The 21,068-nt window shown below is 38.3% G+C and overlaps 1 protein-coding gene across 5 annotated transcripts in view; it reads left to right on the top strand.

The window, feature by feature from the left end:
• The window catches only part of arnt (aryl hydrocarbon receptor nuclear translocator), a 40,120-nt gene extending 20,379 nt beyond the window's left edge, over positions 1-19,741 (top strand). Inside the window, exons 11-21 of one of the 5 annotated variants that reach the window (XM_089117439.1) lie at positions 1,606-1,740; positions 2,353-2,427; positions 3,076-3,227; positions 8,317-8,436; positions 8,611-8,692; positions 9,800-9,839; positions 13,535-13,631; positions 13,757-13,943; positions 15,258-15,435; positions 15,518-15,663; positions 17,320-19,741. In XM_089117439.1, coding sequence (XP_088973565.1) covers positions 1,606-1,740; positions 2,353-2,427; positions 3,076-3,227; positions 8,317-8,436; positions 8,611-8,692; positions 9,800-9,839; positions 13,535-13,631; positions 13,757-13,943; positions 15,258-15,435; positions 15,518-15,663; positions 17,320-17,406 — 1,299 coding nt within the window. In that variant the 3' untranslated portion in view covers positions 17,407-19,741. Of the gene's footprint in view, positions 1-1,605; positions 1,741-2,352; positions 2,428-3,075; positions 3,228-8,313; positions 8,437-8,610; positions 8,693-9,799; positions 9,840-13,534; positions 13,632-13,756; positions 13,944-15,257; positions 15,436-15,517; positions 15,664-17,319 lie in introns of all 5 variants that reach the window. The other 4 variants (XM_089117437.1, XM_089117438.1, XM_089117441.1 and 1 more) reach the window with 4 other exon arrangements.
• The last annotated feature ends 1,327 nt before the right edge of the window (positions 19,742-21,068 follow it).

Raw genomic sequence — 21,068 nt, 5'->3', positions numbered from 1 at the left:
CGTCCCACCTGTGGGACGGTGACAGTTAAGTGGTAACTAAATTCAATGAAATCTGTGAGATTTCTCTCTCAATTGAAAGTCCATTCCACAAAAACTTGGGCTTTTATTCACATAAATATTGATCAAAGCACATACATAGAGCTCATCAAATATGGAAAACATAAGCTCAAATAAGCTTACTTGACGAGTGAGAATCAATGCGGTTTGTTCTTGCGTTTGAGCTTCCATTGCCATATTTGATGAGCTCTATGTGAGTTGATCAATGTTTGAATGTGAATAAAAGCCAATAATCAAGCCAACAATAAAGTGTTTTTATGAACGTTTTAATACGTCAAGTATCGTTTGTGTGGACTTACAATGTTGGGACAGAAATCACTGTGGTTTCATTTTTAAAGGGGTCTTATTATGCTTTTTCAACTTTTGTTAGTGTGTAATGATGCTGTTTGAGCATTAAAACGATCTGCAAGGTTACACATACCCCTTTTCCACCAAAAAAAGAACTGGTTCGGAACTGGTGCTGGTTCAAAGTTGGTTCGGAGTTGGTTCAACTTGCGAACCGCTTCAGGACCTGTTTGTTTTTCCACTGACTAGAGCGCCCAGGGAACGACGTCATTACGTCACTGTGTACGTCGCCATACGTCTTAGAAACGCTTGCAAATACAACATTACTTTCGGATTATCTCTAACTCGTGTACCAAGAAAGCTTTAAAAACAATTGAAATATATAAGTCTTTTAATCTTTTCGTTTGATATGTAATCTTTTCTGATGGTTATGTACCCCTGTCTTGTGTCTTTTTTTTCTTTCCATTTATTTGTTCTATATTGTGACTGTTTTCTTCTTTGCTTATAATGTCTTCAATAAAAAAATTACAAAAATAGAAACGCTTGCGTTGACTTCAAGCATAACAATTACAAAGACGGACTCCATCGTGTTTCTGCAAATGTTTCTCTTGGCTTTGCGATCCTTTATTATGGTCAGAAAAGATGTTTAGAACACATCTAAACCCGCCCCAGACCCCGACGCAAGCATGACGTGGTAAAAGAACGGTTCTAGTCCAGCAAAGATTTGGTTCTCCTGGCCGAGAACCGGTTCTTAGGCTGTCGAAACACAAAGAACTGGTTTGCGCGCAGGCACCGGCTCCGAACCGGCTCTCAAAATGCTTTGGTGGAAAAGGGGCTAAAGTCCACTCCAAAGGAAGATTTGTTTTATTTGAATGAACGGCTTGTTTGGACTACATAACGTAATATATCCAGATCTTATGAAATCACACGTCCTGGGAAATCCGTGCTTGAAATCCTCTTGTTTGTTAACATTGTCAGCGTTTGAATCCAGCTCGAATTGGTCTGAAATTTATTTAGTATAGCTCTCCGCTATGGAGAGTTGTGACATTTTCCGAGGACTGGAGTTGAGAACCACTGGTCTAGTACACACCATAAACAATCAAGACTTCATAAAAGGGCATAATAGGACCCCTGTAATATGCATTTCAAAGATGAATGAAAGTTTTTGGGTTTGGAATGAAATGAAGGTGAGTAAATAATGACAGAATAAAAAAAAAAAAACTATCCCTTGTAGTTCCTCTCTGACCTCTGTTTTTCATGCAGGTCACCTGTTGCCCAGGCGACAAAAACATAAATAACATCAGCGTTCCAGTGGAGTTTATTTCCCGCCACAACTGCCAGGGCATGTACACCTTTGTGGATCACCGCTGTCTAGCAACAGTGGGCTACCAACCTCAGGTGAGCCTCAAAAGCCGGAGTCAGGCTGGACCTCGTGGCCAAAGGAAGTCATTTCTGAGGTGCAGGGTGTTAAGATGCCTCTGCTGCTGATATAGCTGATCAGTTTCAGGTTTTCATTGTCTTGCTTTAGTGATGCACCGAAATTTCGCAACAGAACTGAACATGTTAAAATATCTATAAAATGGTTTTGGAGGGCCGAAATCATTGACTGAAGCTGTGACGTTTAATTAGCGCTTCTCAATGCTGAGTTTTGACGGTGTCTGTTTCTATTTCATGCATGAAATGTGCATTTACTGCAACAAGTAAATATGCCAGCCGCGTGGACACAAGAACGATTTCTAGTATCTATATACGTTTATGAATAAGTTTCTAGTATTACTTATTCATTATTTAATGAAGCAAGTTACAGCCACCTTTTAAGTGGTTACATTTCATGACATTGAAAAGAAAGACAAGTATATAATTGAAAAGTTGATATAAAAACTTTGTGTAAATTTTAAATGTTTATATATATATACATGTTTCAGCTAAATGAAAGCTTCAATTTTGGTTTGTTGTTTCAGTAAAGGATCAATTTCATTCACTGGTGTTTTGTGTTGTTATGTGACACAGGAGTTACTGGGGAAGAACGTTCTGGAGTTTGCACACCCAGAAGACCAAGGCTTAGTGCAAGACAGCCTTCAGCAGGTGTGTGGGTTTGCATGGGACATCACGCTGAAATATTCAGAGCGTTACAACACTGTAAAAAATGCTACGATCGTTAAGTTATGACAACGTGATTTTACAATGCTCATCAAAATAAGTTAAGCAATTTTCCACTTTTATGTATTACCCATACAAGATTCAAGTCATTTTAATGTAATGTAAGTTGATACAAAAAATAAGGAAGAAACTTTTTTTTTTACTGTGAAGTTATTTTAATTCATATATTTTATTTTATGTGCATGGCTAGAATTGTTGGCTTTTAGAAAATGGCAGCAATAGCAATATCATAACATACGCCAATGTTCAATACATAGATCTGAACCAGTCCATTAGATCTGAACATTTTCTTTTCATTACATACTGTAGCTTTAAGTTCTGAAAATCGATCTTTTTTCCAGCTGTTGAATGATAAAAACTTCAGTTAAAAAATGCTGACAGCCAGTCAGAATCCACCCTTACTTTAAAGAGCTTGAGCATTTAAAGCTGCAGACGACAAAAGTGCATTGCACACTTACTAAATTGTCCGCTGGTGTGAACGCTAATATACAGTAGTTATTGTTATCTTTATAATTTTAATGCTGGTCCTTAATCCTTTGTGTATGCATAAGTGACCTTTGACCCTTGATGTAGGTGGTGAAACTGCGAGGTCAGGTGCTTTCGGTGATGTTCCGGTTCCAGTCTAAATCCCGTGAGTGGATCTGGATGAGAATGAGCTCCTTCACCTTCCAGAATCCTTTCTCTGAAGAGATCGAGTACATCATCTCCACCAACGCCAATGTCAAGTTAGTATTGAAATGCATCACGACAAGACCAGACACACACACACACACACACTTGAAGGTGATTAATTACACTTGTGTGAACTGACTTTACTGCAAAAGTTGTTTGCGGATATCGTGCTATGATAATGCTGTGGATGTTGTGACCAAAGTTTTGAAAGGTTTTTGGGGACACTGTTTAAGTGCCGTGACATGCCAAGCCAACAGGTTAGTTTTAGCAAGATGGCACAGAAAGAAGGCTGTTCTTGTTTTACTTTGCTTCCCTGAGCATCCCAATATGGAAATATTTTCATAACAGCTGCCCGGAATGAAGAAAGTGATGAGCGTGATGGATATTCAAAATGGTAAGAAAGTGCTGCTTTGTTGACAGTTTATTTGCAGTCCTAGTTTCAGTTTTCCTTTTTGAAGGACAAATATAGACTAATTGATGCTTACTGACAAAGACAGGTATTTCCTTACACTCAGAACACACATTCTAGTGGACAGTCGCCTTTACTCCTTTAGTAGCCAACGTGGTCACAACAAAGTGGTCTTCTGTAGCCGTTGGTTCTTTGACGCGGGCTCGGCTTGATGTGTCACGGTCTCAACACTTTCAGCCTCATGTTATTCAGTGTTGTCTAATGTAGTATGACTTCATACAATGTATAAAAGTGTTTTTATGATCGAAGGTTAATTCCTGTTGAGGTAATCAAATGTAAATGTATCTGTTTGTTTGAAGGCATGTGTTTATGTCTGGGTCTTATTTCACCCCAAAATATATTTAAAAAAAAGACATATATTCATATAATATAATTTTTCTGTATAAGAAACTATATAGATAAAGACAAAGAATATATAAATAAAGAAAAATTGTGCTTCTTTTATGTATTATGACACAGTGAAATGTGACATTTCGTGATGATTAAGGATATTTACCTCCTCCCCAATTCTCCTTAATGTAATGCAGAAATATTTTTGTATGATTTCAGTTATTAACACTACTACGAAAATATTTGGGTTGGTATGTTTTCTTTAAAGTCGTTTGTGCTCTACAAGGCTGCATTCGATTGATCAAAAATACTATCAAATATAGTAACAATAAGAATATTGTAAAATATATGTGATCAAAGCTGAATTTTCAGGTGATCAAAGCTGAATTTTCAGCATCATTACTCCAGTCTTCAGTTCCTTCAGAAGTAATTATATGATGATTTGCTGCTCAACAAATATTTATTAATATTATCAATGTTGTGGTGCTTATGATTCCCACAAAAATGTGTTTAGAAATTTCAAAAGAACAACATTTGGTCCCACTTTATATTAAGTGGCTTGAAATCTTTTGTAACATTAAAAACGTCTTAACTGTCAATTTTGGTTAATTAACTTACTGAATAAAACTATTAATAGTTAACAGTTAAATTCTTATTTATGCTGATTTAAATAAAAATGTATTATTTAAATGAATAAGAAATCAGGAATAAGAAAATCCGTTCACTCGTAGGCCGCCATAGTTATTTACGTCTCAATGCATTCTGGGTAGTGACGTGTAAAGGTTGTAACCTAGCCGTTGTAGCAGTTTCGTTTATTGCTTTTCCAGCGTACCGGCTAGCTAGATAGGTTTAGTAGCGAGATGAACACGTCTGCCGTTCGAGCTCACCGTAGGATTAAATCAGGAGAATAACGCGGAATACGATAGGCATACTCAAGATTTACATGAAAATGAAGATTATCAGAGAGTGAAGGACGCGAGAGTGGGGCAACAAAGCCAAACTACTTTGTTTGGCCTGACAAAATTAAGTTAAGTTTAATTTGCAACACTGCTCCAGAACAGTACAACATGTTCTGTTGTATGCTCATGTTCATTACGTGACGCATAAAAAGACAGAATAAGTCATTATAATAAGTCAGTAATTATGTCCACAATGAAATAAAACCTTGCCAATCTGACACGATCTGGTCCAGTCATGCTGGCAAAGTTGATCGATCAACCTGGACATCTGTATTTTCTGGATCAGATTCGGGCTCGAATTAATAAGGTAGAACCGACATCATCACCTGTCATTACTGCTTTGGGAGCTGATGTTCCAAATATGGTTGAACTTGATTACGATCACAAAACATTTCCGTCACACACGCAAGGTTTTTGGACCAATCAAATGCACTGGATCACTGGCCAATCAGAGCACACAGTACTTTTCAGAACGATGAGCTTAATACAAATCTACGCCTTTCAGAAAGGCGGGGCATAGAGAAGCAGCAATAATGTACAGTATGTGTAAAACATTTTTTTTTTTACCTAAAACCGTGTAAACACATTGCATCAAAGCAAATAGACAAAATAATGTTGACAGTGCTGTTAAACGATTAAAATATTTAATCATAGCGCATTAATGCCATAGTTAACTCGTGATTAATGGCACGTTTTTATCTATTCTAAATGTCTCTTGATTTCGTTTTCTCACGTTATTTTTTTCTCATTTTAATGCTCTTATCAACATGGAAAAGTGGATCGGCTTGCTTTGTGCAAATGTTTTTTTTAATTGAAAACAACATTGGCATACTGTGTTCAATTTCACACTAACATTCTCACTTGGAGCAAATAATCTCGCAATGTAACATTGTCCATCAATAAAAGGGTGAAAGAAATATTGAAGAGGTCCTGATATTGACGAGGGGGTGGAGAATTTGCATCATCTGTGTGTGTGTGTGTGTGCTTGGCCATCATCAAGTGCTATTTTTAGACTGGATGTGCTGCGATGATGATAGCTCAGTTCACAACGACAAAACACACAGATCACTTTGGTCTTGTCAATGGAACCGTTTGGCAACTTTTTAGTAAAGTTACGTTTCCATTCAGAATCTTATTGGCATCCATTTCGGCGTCTCGCGCTCGTCATCCACTCAAAACGCAACGTTAATCAACTATTTGGCTGGCTCGCAAGCCCAAACAAGTTTGTGCGGCGTCCTGTTGTTTTGTTTCCGGTGTGGTGAAGAGATGAGTCCCCCTGAAGAGATGGGTCCCACCTTAGGACCCAAGTGATCCGATTGGTTCAAAGCTAGTTTTATGGGTAATCGCTTTAGTGCCTGGTTACAAATTAGAGAAAATCACTTTATTATAAGAGACGTTTGAAGTACGTTATAACGAGTCATTAAGTAAGGGTTAATGCCCGACGAGGTGTCCATTGTCAGGTTTTAATGGACGACGGCGAGGCGTAAACCGGCCGACGCGCAGCGGAGGACGGTTGCCTCCGCCGAAGTCCATTAAAACCTGACAATGGACACCTCGGAGGGCATTAACCCGCTTATACCATGGTCACTTGCCAAATAAAACATTTTTAAAACATTAGTTTATATTTTAATTAGGCTAAATCTAGTTTTTACAAATAATAACTTGACTGACTGTTTATCTAGCAACCGGAGATATTTATAGTCCGCTTAGCTCGTATCCCTTCAGGTTCACAAATGCATTTTTTTTTCATGAAACACAAAGGTAGGCATAGTTTTTTTTATTACACATAAAACAATTAATCAAACAACAATAAAAAAACAATTAGCTCTGAGCTCCAGCGATTTGCGCTTAACGTTATAGAGGGCAATAAATTAATCAGATCAAAGAGAGGGTCATTTGCCTCAGGCTCCTTAGGCTTGAAACGCTGTAACGTTCAGCCTTCTCCTGCCTTGGTTGTCTGGACAGCTGCGTAAAACTCCCGCAGGGTCTCATTCAGGGGTGCGTTTCCCGAAAGCATCGTTATCCAACTATGGTCGCAAGATACGTCGTTACCAATAGAGTTCAATGGAGCAATGCAGCAGCGGTGTAATTTTCTCCGTTTTATTTACATTTTTTCTTTCTTCAGCAGCATACCAGTCGTCAAAGTTGCCATATTCTCCATAAATGTTAAAAGAAATAGCACGAAGTCGCTCATTGTTGTATTAGGCTATAATATCTAACGTTAGATGATAGAGCATGTGACTGCCTGTTGCTATGGTTACTCACAGCCGTTGTAGGCAGCGCATTTATTTATTAATTTCGAATGGTAAACAGGCAGTTTCACCAGAACTACTTTACTAGGTGTCCTCTATCACTTTTTAACGGACACCCTGCAGCCAATCAGAATCGAGTATTCACCCAGACCATGGTATAATGTATTTTAACTTATATGTTTCATATACTAGTATATAACCGAAGCTGTAGATTGTACATTTAAACATTTCTCGTTCTTAGTGTTTTTTAGTTAGCTTACATAGTAGATAAAAGATAGATAGTACTTAGATAGTAAATAAACCACATATTTGAGCTTTAAACAACTACATTCTCGACTAAAAAACTCTTAAAATTACATTTCATGACACAATAACAGTAATATTTTTAAATTTCACGGACTTTCTCCTATGCTGTTGACGCAACCTACTATGAAAAGCGCTAAACAAAATAAACGTATTACTTGAAAAGCGCTAAACAAATAAACATGCTTTTATCAAGTTATAGCGAGAAAATATTTAGATCAGGCATACTACTGGCATACTATTGGGTCCTAAGGTGGGACCCATCTCTTCAGGGGGACTCATCTCTTCACCACACCGGTCTAGCTAGAGCCGCTTGCGCTTTGGTCGACGAAGCAACAAAACGTCCTCGCGCGGTGCAAGCCATTGAAATGAGTGGGTTTCAGAGCGCAGCGCCACGCATGCCGCGTCCTGTTGCAAAAGCATGTGAAAAAAAACACTACAAAGTTTGCTAGGCCAAAAAGACCGTTAATCGCACGATAAAAAAATTGACGCCGTTAAAATGGGTTTGCGTTAACGCCGTTAATAACGCGTTTAACTGACGGTTCTAAAAACAACATTATTTTTAGGGCTATCATCTGACCTTTAAAATTAAACACCTGGACACAATTATGAAGAGAATTTTAGGAAAATGTGCTTCATTTTAAAACGCTCCCAAAAACATGCAAATTTTTAATGCAAAACATATTTTCACATTTGTTTTTGATTTTTGAGGTGAACCATGATTCAGACATGTTGTGCCTAGATTGAGCTATATGTGTCTGAGAAGTGAGCGTGTTAATTCAGCTCCACTCTCTGTCTCCACCAATCCTTCTGGTTTTGGTAACAGTAGAGGTCCGAATCAGGATTCCCTGTCCCCCCTTTCCTCCCCGGGGGTGTCACTGCCCCCTTCACTGGGGCAGAGCAGTCCTAACTGCCCCTCCACACCCAGCCCAGGTCAAGTCTCAGCCAGGTGAGAGCAGCGGTACTCTCTCTCTCTCTCCGTGTCTCTCGGGTGACCCTCTGTCGGTGGTAGATTAACCAGCATGCTCTCTTCCCGTAGGCAGCTGTGGTGTTGGGCGGTGGTGGGTTTGATGGTCATGACGCTGGGCCTGCATTGACGTCAGTGTTGTTTTCTCTTCTTCAGGCAGTTGCAGCAGCAGCAGGAGTTAGACGGAGGGATCGGCAGAGATGCAGCCTATGATGCCAATCAGGTCACTCTTCCTCAGGTGAACACACTTTCCTTCTACACCAGTGGTGCTCCAACTCGAATGTTGTCAGAATGTGTGTGTTGTTTCATAAAAGCACCAGTCGACTGATTATTCAATTCATTAGTTGGTCACAGCTTGGTTGTTCGTAGTCATTTTTGTTGTTGGTCACACATTTTTATTAGTTACTGTGTATCTAGCAATTGTATTTTAATGTACGTATATTGATGTATTGCAAACACTTGTTCTGCTATTGAGGTGGACAGGTTTGATGGTATGGGCAGGTTTAGGGTTGGTTAAGATGCAAGAACGGTCAACAGTGTCCTTACAGACATAAATTACAGCTGTAATTAAATGCAGGTATTTTTTCAATACAAGTACAATGTAAGATATATATGAAGAGTTCAGATGCAAAAGCCTCTAAGTGCCATTTGAAATTTTCTTCTAGAATGATCATTTTTATCAAGCTTGTATATTTAAGTTCAGTGATTTCACTTAAATGGCAATGATGATTACCTATTAATTGTTATTTAAGTGAAATCACTGAACTTAAATATACAAGTTTGATAAAAATCATCATTAAAGAAGAAAATTTCAAATGGCATTTAGAGGCTTTTGCATCTGAACTCTTCGTATGTACATGAGGTTACATGCTATAACCTCAGCATGTAAAGGATAAGTGCATTGTACTAACATTGAAATTAATCATTTGATGATACATAGTAGGCAGATGCTTAATATAAAGTGGGATCTTGTTGTTTAAAGAAATGTTATTACGCTAACTTCCTTGAGGTTGTAACAATAAAATGTTTTAAATAAAAAATGGACCAGCCTAAGAGGGTGAAGTAGTAATTACAAAACATTCAATTATGATGTGAACTGTTTCTGGTGTCTCACTTTAATATCAGAACTATTTTTACTGTGAAGTCCACTTAAAATGTTAGTCGGTTTCTTCACTAAAATATTTTTTTACTTATTCATGATCATCATCCTCTCATAATTTCCACTCTCTCTCTGACCCAAAATTTTTTTTTTTTTTTTGTTACAGTACCTTTAAGATTGTATGTAAATAATGAGCACTAACCTGTTCACATAATGACTGTCTGTCTCCATCTGTGTTTCTTTCAGGTTCCTGTGCCGACTGTAGGTGTAGTCAGTGCTGATCACAGTAAGACTCCCCATAAACACACACACACACTACTGGGGTCAGTTCTTTGTACCTCGCTTAATACATCCGAGATGATTTGTCAGGTGCCAGATCTTCTAATCGTGATTAGAACTAATCTCTGGCTAATTTGGTTCTGCAAACGAATTTGCAGATTTGATTTAAAATATTCTGAGATTACTGCACGTTCTTGTGTTCATTGGAAAGGGTGAATGTATTGATACTCTAAAACATGATCAGCAATGCAGCGATTGGGTGATGGCAACATAATGACATGTTATAATAGCACATCACACACCTGACAGAAAACTTGATGAATTTCTGGACCTCAATCTCTCAATGAGTAAAACTGACTGTGCTTATATTATGATAGACTGCATAATAATAATACTACCATTGGTATTATTATTATTGGGACAGACTTTAAAGGTGCAGTGTGTGATTTTTAGCGACATCTAGCGGTTTTGTGGCGAGTTTGCAGTAATGGCTCAGTGCCACTGCTCAGCCCTCTCTTTCGAAGAAGCTACGGTGGCTAAAACGGGACAAACATATCATCGTCTGACTGAGACAGCAGAGAATAGCCAGAGGAAGCCGAGAGTGTGTAACATTGTCACTGTTTCTGTACCACAGTCCATTATAAACCACATCATGGATAAAGTTTACAGAGCCATTGATAGTCAGGTGAGGATCATGGGTCTTGACAAATAATATAATAATAGTAAGTAGCTGATTGTCTCACAAACGTAACCAGCACATTTCTCCCCACATTGAAAACCCCATAATACAGCAAGGGAGAAGAATTACATGAAACCATGCAACTATATATTTTTTCTAACAGGGTAGTAAAAGTTTAGCTGGCTAATATGAGCTGTTATTGTGGACCGTACTGAACTGGTTAAAGCGTAAAGCCTTGTTTAAACTCGACGTGTCCCTGTGAGCCCAAAGGTGTGTGCGGCAAAAATGACATGATTGTAACAGCGCACGCCTCCGCATCCCTAGGGCCCTATGAAATCCATTTTATTTTTTCCCAAATTCAGTTTTTTTCCATTTTAATTTTTGGGAATTCATTTTTTTTTTACCCTTGACTGTTATTTTAGTCGTAAAAACAGTGTGCTTTTAAAGTTAATGATTAAAATGTATTAAAAAAAATTAATAAATTAGGAATGACCTTAAATTTATTGAGGTAATACAGATTTACTCAGTACTCATTTACTCAGTAGCCTTTTCAGGACAAATACTGCATGATGCAACATAACACTGCACTCTTTAAGTAACAACAAAATATGGTTATGAGCTTTAAACTGTCCAGTAATATAAATTATATTTGTTTATATTAGTTTAAATAAAGTCACACTTTGTCTCTCTCTCGCCCATTGTCGCTCACGGAGTTCGCTTCGCTTTTGTCCAGTCCGGCGCCTCATAGACAGACGCGGTGTGCACCTTGTGTGTGTATGTGAGAGAGACGTGTGAGTGAGAGACGGAGGTAGAGCGGGGAAATACAACTGAAAGAATATGCTGTGTCTTTTAAATAGTGTTAAAACATGAAACGCAGTATGTGGCAGCGAATTAGTCTATGTGTGGGAAACACTGCATTAGTCACGTGCGAACTTGTTGCCGTGGAGAGCGGCTTCGCCATGCTTTCATTGTTTTGATTTCGTCATTGGAGCTGAAATGATGGGTTGGGGGGGTTATGTCGCCTAGATTTGCTTCCCCTGGTCTGCATTTTCACCAGACATACGTTCTTCTCCCACATAAAAACAGAATTTCAAACCAAATATGTAAAATTCTGCGTTAACACTAGATTCCGCGTTAATTGGCCAATTCCGCAATTCCGTCCGGAAATCATAGGCCTCTACATCCCCCTAGACCCCATTTACTACACATAATAGACTTTTTTTTATCTGATTTTGAAAACTCTTTGTGATCGACTCAAAATGCTTCCAAGATCGACATGTCGACCGCGATCGACGGGTTGGTGACTCCTGTAACGTTACTGTTTAACGGTCAATGACAAGAGTACTAATCCGCTGTCTCACAAACGTAACCAGCTCATGTATCCCCACATGGCAAATATGTCGACCTTCGGAGAAGGGGGTGCTCGTGGTTATGTAGATATAAATATCTCATTCTGAGGTAATAAAAACATTACGGTTCATTAAGTAAGTTCTTTGTACGCCACTGAAAATTTAGTTATGGATGTCATATTGCATTTCTGTTAATAGATACTCCAAATTTTTACACATTGCAACTTTAAGTATAAACTCCGCTTAAAAAGATGCAATCTAGTCCAGTTTACACGAAATAAAATTTGAGTTTACAATACAAAAACAGGTTTGAGTTTATGGACCTGTTGCCATGACAGCAACTCTGGGATGAGCTTCGAAGAACCTAACAATCAAATATAACTGAGTAATCCATGTATGAAGAACAGACACACATTCAGAATCAATGTAAACACAACTTGTTTACAAATAAACTCTACAGAAAAAGCTACTTTTTATTTTGCCCCATACAATAAAATCTAAAAATTGTATAAATGTATTTGAAATGTATGATATTGTAGTAGTATTATTATATTACTTTTAGATGTAAATTTTACTACAAAATATCTCAATGTATATCATAATTAGTTGGTTAAACGACTTTTACTTTTGGAAGTAAAGATCTAATCTGCTGCTTAGTTGCTACATTCAGGTCTGATGTTTTGCAAAGGTTTACGTCACCCTAGATCAACATTTGTCACAATTCTGTGCTTGATGGGAGCCACTCCAAAGATTTTACATACCGGTAGTTCTTTGGTCACTGTATACATGGAAGACGGCAGCGAAGTTAGTCAGTGGCGAGATTGGTGAGCTGTTCTGCCGTGCAAAGGCAAAAGACCGTAACTTTGTGTTTGGATGAAAATTAGTTTTTGATATTTTTGGCACATACAAGACCTCCTTTTATCATGTGGATAAGTATCTTGAGTCAATTCTGTTGTTTTTTTGTTTTTTTTTTCCTAGAAAATAATGGGTTGTCTTAACAGTAACTTCTAAAAGCCAATGAGAAACCAAGGCAGAACACCGTAACACCAGTTACAGCTCTTTGGCTTTTTGTTTTGCAACGCTCATATTGAGTTACTGTGCTCTGCCTTTGTTTAGCCGTGCGTCAATATGAAGTTATAGTGCCAGTGTTGTGCCTAATTATTACCCCCTCGTTGAAGTCAGTACCTGATTGCCTAATTCTAACACCTCCCCAACAAATAATACTAAACCTACCAATACTAGGGGGGTAATGATTTGGCACAACACCGGTGTTCAACCAAATAATGCTACCTTTCAGATTGTACGGTGCTCTGCCTTTGTTTTACTCTCCATTAAAATTGAAATGACGATGTAGCCTGTGTACTTTGTAGCTGACATCAGTCCCTGTAACTCCTGATGTCCTCAGAGCTTTGTCCTGCTAAAATGCGGTCAGAACATTTAGTATGGGCTGAACCGGCTCCATCGACAAACACGCGATATCCATCGCGAAGGATAGGCTTTTTTTATGTTTTACACATGCCGTAGCGGGTGAATAATTGCCTTGGCATGACTTCTCACTTTTTATAATAATAATAATATCAAAAAGTTTTGATAGTGTTGCTTCCCCATCCCCCCTTTTCTTGATTTCTAAGTTAACCCAGCGTCAGTGATTGAACACGTCTCTGTCTCTCTCAGACTCTAAGCCTGTGTCATCCAGTGCCTCCAGTGGACAGCAGGTTTACCCACCAGCAGCGTCTTTCCCCAGTACTGCACGTCCCAGTGAGCCCTTCAGGTACCACACACACACACACACACCCCTCATCACTATCCTGTTGTTTGGCACAAATATCGATGTGCTTTCCTGCTGTTGGCATGGTTTTGCCGCGTTCCTCTGACTGTACTCTTCTCTGTTCTCAGGTCAGCAGCGATGGCCCAGCAGATGGTGCCCGTGTCTCATTCAGCAGGTCAGATGCTGGCGCAGATGTCCCGTCAGAGCACGCCCTCTGGAGTCCCCGTCAGCAACAACAGCCCCATCCAGGCCCCAGCGGGACCCTCAGCGCTGCCTGGAGTCTGGTCTGCCACACGACCTCCCTTCAACACACAGGTAGACATGTCATGCCACGAGACATCAGCAGGAAAAACAGCCATGCAACGCCGTTCAAGCGCGCGAATAGCAATTATTTAACCTTTGTTGTATATTGGCGCTTTTATATATTTTTCATCCAGAGCATCACTGAAATATTTTAATGTTTTTGTTTGATTAAACAAAAGTTCTAAGTTATTATTTTTTCTTAATGCGATATCAATGACATTACAAAGTGAAACTACTGCTGGTGTTTTTCATCGCACATTTTCACATTTTTAAGAAGTCTTTGTTTTAATTGGCGGCAGATTTTGTTAAAGGTTTAAAGGGAAAGCGTGACCAAAAGAGTTTGACAACCACTGCTGTAGGGAAAGCGTGTGTTTTTTTTGTCTGTTTACTGTATTTTTGACCGAACACCGTAGCATTGCAATAGACATTTTTTTTTATTGTTGTTATTGACTTACAGTATATAAAAAAAACAATTATTCCAAACTTTTGACTTGTACATAATTGATTCCTTCACTGTACATTAGGCTTGCCACGGTAGTCGGTGTTACCGGTGAGTTACCGGTTGCCGTATTTTGTGAGAAAATGGGACGCGTGTCAGATCGCGTCTCTGTCAGCAACGGCTGTCCGAATTCGCTCACTCATTTTTACTTACTCCTTCTCATTCACTCCTTCAAGTGAACAGTATTAGTGGACTAATGAAGGGAATAGGCCTAGAGGGCGATTTGGGATTCAACCCATGTTCTCGAGGAGTGAAAAATAGAGGACACTCACAACGCGTTGACAGACAGAACCAAGCAGGTAATATTTAATATGAAACAGTCTCAACTTTCAAATTTGGTCAGTCAAAGAAAATCAAACAATAAATAGGCCTACCGTTTTGTGGCTCTTTAATGTGTCGTGACAGATTGTCTGATAAAGTTCCACCGACGTTAATCTACCCCTGACTGCTTTCTGACAGATCCTGTCAGATCATGTCTGTCAATCAAACTCCAAGCGAAGGATGAATTGAAGCCAATTTAAAAGTGAAAGTTGGTTTCGTTTTCAAACTAGCGCATATTCAGGGCACAATAACAAAACAGTTCTTTCCCGCACTACCGCACCGTTATGTATGCCCGTGAAAACGTGCGCATTTTACGTTTGCCTTTAAATTAGCGATTTAAAAGCCCCCGCCGGTGAGACACCGGTATTACCGGTGTTGTCACATGTCGATTAACCGGTGAGAAAATATCCTCACCGTCACAACACTACTGTACATATTACAGGTGGCATTTTGATTGTTATGGGCATGTTAATGCCCATTTTGTTGTAAATACTCTCTTTGTCCAGCAGGTGGCAGGTCAAGTTGGGAAAAGTCCATCATCTCAGTTTAACATGGGTGGTTTCAACTCCGCCCCAACATCTTCCACTTCCTTTGGCCAGATGGGCGGAGCTTCTGCTTCAATGGCAAACTCGTCAAGTTACCAACAAATGAACAATCACACCACCCCCTCAACTAATGGATATGGTAAATATTTTGCAGCATATTTTTACAAATAAACCGTCGTCCCTGTTCCAGCTCTCAGTTTTGCTCTCGCTCTTTCATTTAGGTGACGTCAGTCAGATGGCAGCGCAGTTCAGCTCCAGGCCAGCAGAGGGAACTGCGACAACAGGGTGGCAGCAGTGGCAAAACCAGCCACACACACAAGGCACTGCAGACACACACCCGCAAAACCACCAGCCAGAGATGTTTCCAGTGAGTGAGAAACAGACCCAAGTTTAACTATTTACTGTATGCTTTACATTCACACTTGGACATATTCAAACATTGCTTGCAGGGACAATGTCGATGTTCGTTCTAAGCACACTGCAGTTTTCTCATCTGCTATTCTGATTGGCTCTCAATGTATTTATTGTTCATCAGCTGGAAAAAATAGTTGGTAATCGTTATAGTTGTGGTGTGGACTCTGGTATTGTTTTCATTTAGAATGATTTTAAAACTACCATTATCGTTAAAGTTATCGTGAGTGGTCCTTTACAGTAGGGCTGCACGATTAATCGGAAAAAAAATCACGATCTCGATTCAAACATAAATGCGATCTCATTTCTTAATGATGGCGATTCACTTCTGTGTGTTTCCCTGCATTCAGATCATGCTGCCTTCACGCGTTATATTGGTCACACTCACACAAAAACAAAACAATAATTCACAAATCAGTCATGCGGACGTTTCATCAGGGAATGTCTAAATAAAAGTTGTTGCACGTGAGCAGCGCATATTTTTTTTGGGCTTGCATGTCAATCAAAGTATTCACCGGGAGCAGGGGCAGCGCGTGAGCAGCAGTGAAACGCGCGCTCAATTAAAGTGAATGCACACTTTTGAGGGACAAAATTAATATGATTTCACTCAAAAAGTAGTTTCACACAATGTCTAGTCAGTTTTAACAAGAACTGATACCTTAAAACTTATATAAAAATAATAGCTGAGTCCCATAGACGCCTGTATCTTTTACACGCCTGTGTGGCTGCAGGTTTGGGTAAATAAAAGCTCGTCTCAAATAGGGCGGGTCTGTTTTTTAATTTCGGTTTGTTAATCTTCTAAAACCATCAGATCGTCTGCTTTTTGGAGGCCGCTTAAGCACATATTAGTCCCGCCAAAGCCTAGTTTGATCGGTGAGTGATGATGTAGAATAGAAACTGCTGCGCTTGAAAGGGCGGAGAGAGAGAGAGAGAGAGAGAGAGAGAGAGAGAGAGAGAGAGGTCTTCAAACAACACGAAAGTTTGGAAAACCGCAGTTTCACAGAGCATTTTGGAGAGTTTTAGATATGAAGACTCAAATATTTATAGAAGATTTAGGCTACCCATTTAAACTTGTTTGTAATTATTCAGTTTGGGTGAAAGTGTGATGTCTGATTCTAAAAAAAGCTATAGTAAACTAGCCAGAAAATATTAAATATAGCCTACACTTACTTTTAGTTCATGACAATACACAGACAGCTACATAGGCTAGCCCCAAAAAAACAGCTTAAACAATTTAGATTTTTTTTGTTACTGCACTTTATTAGACTGTCTTGTGTTTTTTTTTTTTTTTTTATTTGAGTGCAATACATTTTGGATGGGAAAAAAAAAGAGAATCGTGTAAGAGAATCGAGATCTCAATTCCCATGGAGAAAAATCGTGATTCACATTTTAGCAAGAATCGTGCAGCCCTACTTTACAGTATTCATTTAATTTGTGCAGCCCTTAAAAAGCCTAACTATATCACACAAGTCATATGCAATACTGTTATGATACTTTAGTGCTGTTTTTGTCATTTTTGAAGCTCAGTGGCACCGATCCCCATTGTCTTTCATTGTTTGGATCACGAGTAAATGATGATGGGATTGTGATTCTCTCTCTTTCTCTTCATCAGGATGTTCTCTCCATATTGGATCAGACCGGCAGCTTCGGGAACGATGACTTTGGAGAGATGCCCATGTTTCCTCCTTTCCCCGAGTGATCCTGCTTTTCTCTGTCAGTTCCTTCACTCACTGTTGCTCTCTTATGTGCCATTTCTTACTCTTTTAACCAAATGGACAGCAGGGTCGGACAGAATGGAGGCACGGGGGGATCTAGCGCAAGAGACGGATGTGTTGTGAGAATGGAAGTTATAAGCCATAACGTGAGGATACAGGAGGGAGACAGAAACAGCGTAGCGCACAGACAGGCGGGCGTTATTGAAACGTGTTCACTTTAAAACCACGCACACTTGCACACCTCTAGCACAAGCGGTCCCACACTGTCTCTGCCATATACGCACATACTTTGATTATTTTTTTTTGTTGGTGACAAGGAGGGTTAGTTTGCCCTATAAACACACACACATATGCACGCACACATAGGCAGTCTCGTCTGTCTGTCTCTGACTGTGATTGTGTACCGATTGCACTGCGTCTTTCTAATGCCATGTGACGTTTTGATCCCGATGATAAAATGTGTCAGTAAAGTCGTTCAGAAATACGTCCAGATCAGATGTGTTGGTTGGGTTCGTTGATGTCTGTAAAGCAGAAGCATGTTTTTTTTTTTTTGTTCGCGTTTTTAAGAGCTGCTTTTTTGAAGAACAGGCTCCCTTTCAGTGGATGACTTGGAATTTGAATTGAATTGGCCTGACAGGATGTTGAATCGGAAAGACAGGAAGATCAGCCTAAATCAATTGGAATTTTGCACATTAAAGGCTGGCATTTACTCACTTTTATGAGTTTCTTTCTTCTGCTGAACACAAAAGATGATATTTTGAAGAATGTTGGTGACCAGAAAGTTGATGGACCCCATTAGTATGTATATGCAAGTCACTTGAGACCCAAAACATTGTCTTCACTGTCACCATCCCACAGGTAGGACGTTTGCCACCATATTTTTAGTAAATACCTTAAGTAATATTGACAAACTATATATCATTTGAAAGCTTACAATCTCTAGTTTCCATATTTGGTGACTGATTTTCAAAATAAATTACAGAGGAGCCATAATTTATCAATTTGCAACAAGAATATTTTCATACTCAAAAGGCGTGATCAGACCTTTATTTTAAAATAGCAGTGAACATGAAAAATGGTAGAAAACTCAGTTTGTTTTCATGCCAAAAGGTCAAAAGATGGCATCCATTCAATTATTTTAGAAAAAAAAAAGGTCTGAAAAGTTTTAAATATAAAGAAAAAAAATATTAAAACCACCATTTGTGACGTGCCAGCGAGCTATAACGCACATGCGTGTTCTTTGTGTGTGTTTCTTAGAGGTTGAATTCATATCAAAATCTGACAAACTTCCAATATTACTTCTGAATAGGATCTCTACTTCATAAATTGTATGAAAATTGTGGAAATAATGGTTTATATCACTCAAAACCTTATATTGGGCAGTAATGGAGTCTGTTTGTGTACTGTGCACAAACAAAATCTTACTGAAAGCTAAGAAAGCAAATGTCTTTAAATCAAGACCAAAAATATCTAAAAAAAAATTTGTTTAAATATTTTTTTAAAATAAAATTTATATATCTTTTGTGTTTAACAAATACAGGTTTGGAACAACATGAGGGTGAGTAAATATTTTTTTGGGGTGAACTATCCCTTTAAATCCAAATATCTCCAATTACTTGAAATTTTATTGCATTTAAAATGTTACTTTTCTGCATCCTGTTTGCTACCTCAATTCAAATAGAGCATTTAAAAGTCCTGTTGGTGCAGTATAACAGACGCTGGTGCAGTAAAACTCCTCAGATGTTCTGCAGCTTTAAATGGACAGATGCGTTTCTGTCTGACCGTGTGTTTGGCCTCTGCCGACGAGCTTTCACTCAGGCCTGTCTTTGTAAACGCAATGAAAAAGATTTAAATCGAGCAATAATCTGTGTCGTCCTAAGCCATCTTTATTGCTATCCTAAGTATTGTTATCATAATGTTGTGTTTTAATATAGAAAAGAAGAAACCTATCATGCTTAATCTGGACTGTCCATGTGTTCGTTTGGAAGTCGCTATTCCGAATTGGTTTTGTAGAAATATTCCAGAACTTGTATTGGCAGGTTTGATTTTTGAATTTTCATTTTCTTTTGATCTTTTTAATGAAATGTTTGCTCTTGAATGTGGGAATCTTTTTCAGTGCGTCAAAATCAGAAAACTGATTTGTTTCCCCCCTCAGATATGAAAGGGTCATGCGTTAGAAATCGTATGTTTTATTTCTTCCAGATTTTCAAAGTTCTGTACAACATATAGAAAATTAAAAAATATATAATTGTATGTATATGAAATATTAAAGAGAACTGTTTGGGGTTTTTGTATTAAAATGCTATTATCAAAAAGTTACTCGTTGGTGTCTTCATTTTAACTCATTGGTCACTTATTTGACAAGTCATAGACCTTTTAAAACAAATAAGTACGGGACTATGTTCGTCTCTCGCTGAATTGAATAGACTCGTTTAGTTTTTAATTGTACTGTCTGTTCTCTAACCGAACTAATCGATTTTTATTTATTTTATTCAATTCAGTAAATTCATGGCCTGAATTTCATTTTTGAAAATGGAGGAAATCCCCAGACATTTTTAGACGTTTAAAAAAAAAATACATAATTGTCTCACCTAAATGTTTAATCATGCAGTGAATTTGTTTTTAATATGGGGTAATTGTTGCACAAGAATGATTTCAAATGAATTCCCAAAAAAGACAACAGTAACAGTAATAAAATAAGAACAAAGTAGTAGAACATGTAAATAAAAAACATACAAATAAAATAAACACTTTTTTTCAGGTAGGTGTAGGTAAAATACTAAGGAAATCTAATAAGGAATCAAATGTAAAATGGTTAAATACAGATTAATCCTTGCATTTAAAGTTACAAGAGTTAGTCATTCAAGAGCAGTGAGTTAGTGAGATAATGTAAATTAAAGCTACACTGTGTGATTTTTACCCCCATCTAGTGGTGAAAAGGTATATGACCATCCAGTGAATATTAGTTTCTGTTCCTCTCAATTCCGATTTCGTTTTAACTCCTACGGTGGCAAATGTAGTCCAAGATTAAGATGGCTTCCAGTTCGAACTCGTCCATGAATGTTAACTCAAACGTAAATGCGAAAGGCGAAGCTTGAATTAATGGGTATGTCCCTCTTTGGCTAATGTACTTTCAAGATGGAGGGGCAACATGGCGATCGAAATAAACCCCTTACCCGTATGTATTTTCAATGGCATATTATACACTCACGAGAATACTTTATTACTTGAACGAAGTAAATACATTAATGAGCACATATATTTTTGAAAGAACTAAGTGTTTTTAGCTAAGAATAAACTAAAAGAGTTACAAAGTGTAGCTTTAAAAAGAAATCAGGTAATGCTGTGACTTTAAGAGCTGTGCAGGTCCAATATACTGTTACACAACTTCCTCAACTGTTTACGTTTAAGCTTCACAAAACCGACTGAGTTTACGTGCGTGTTCGTCAAGGCGGTAATTTTGTACAAACATTTGTGTTTATTTGACCATTTAAGCACAATTTGGTGCTGGCGAGCTGTTTGTAAGTCTTAAGTGAGCCATATATGGAGTGGAAATGTAAAATGAGTTTCAAATTTGGTGCCTTCTTGAAGCATCAGAATTTCGAAATCTGCAAATAAGGAACGAGTGTCTGTAGTCTCAACCCCT

The sequence above is a fragment of the Pimephales promelas genome, chromosome 12, assembly GCF_988280905.1.
Source record: "Pimephales promelas chromosome 12, fPimPro1.hap1.1, whole genome shotgun sequence".
NCBI lineage: Eukaryota > Metazoa > Chordata > Actinopteri > Cypriniformes > Leuciscidae > Pimephales > Pimephales promelas.
The sequence above is the reverse complement of the archived record's forward strand: the minus strand, read 5'-3'. Positions and strand labels throughout refer to the sequence as shown.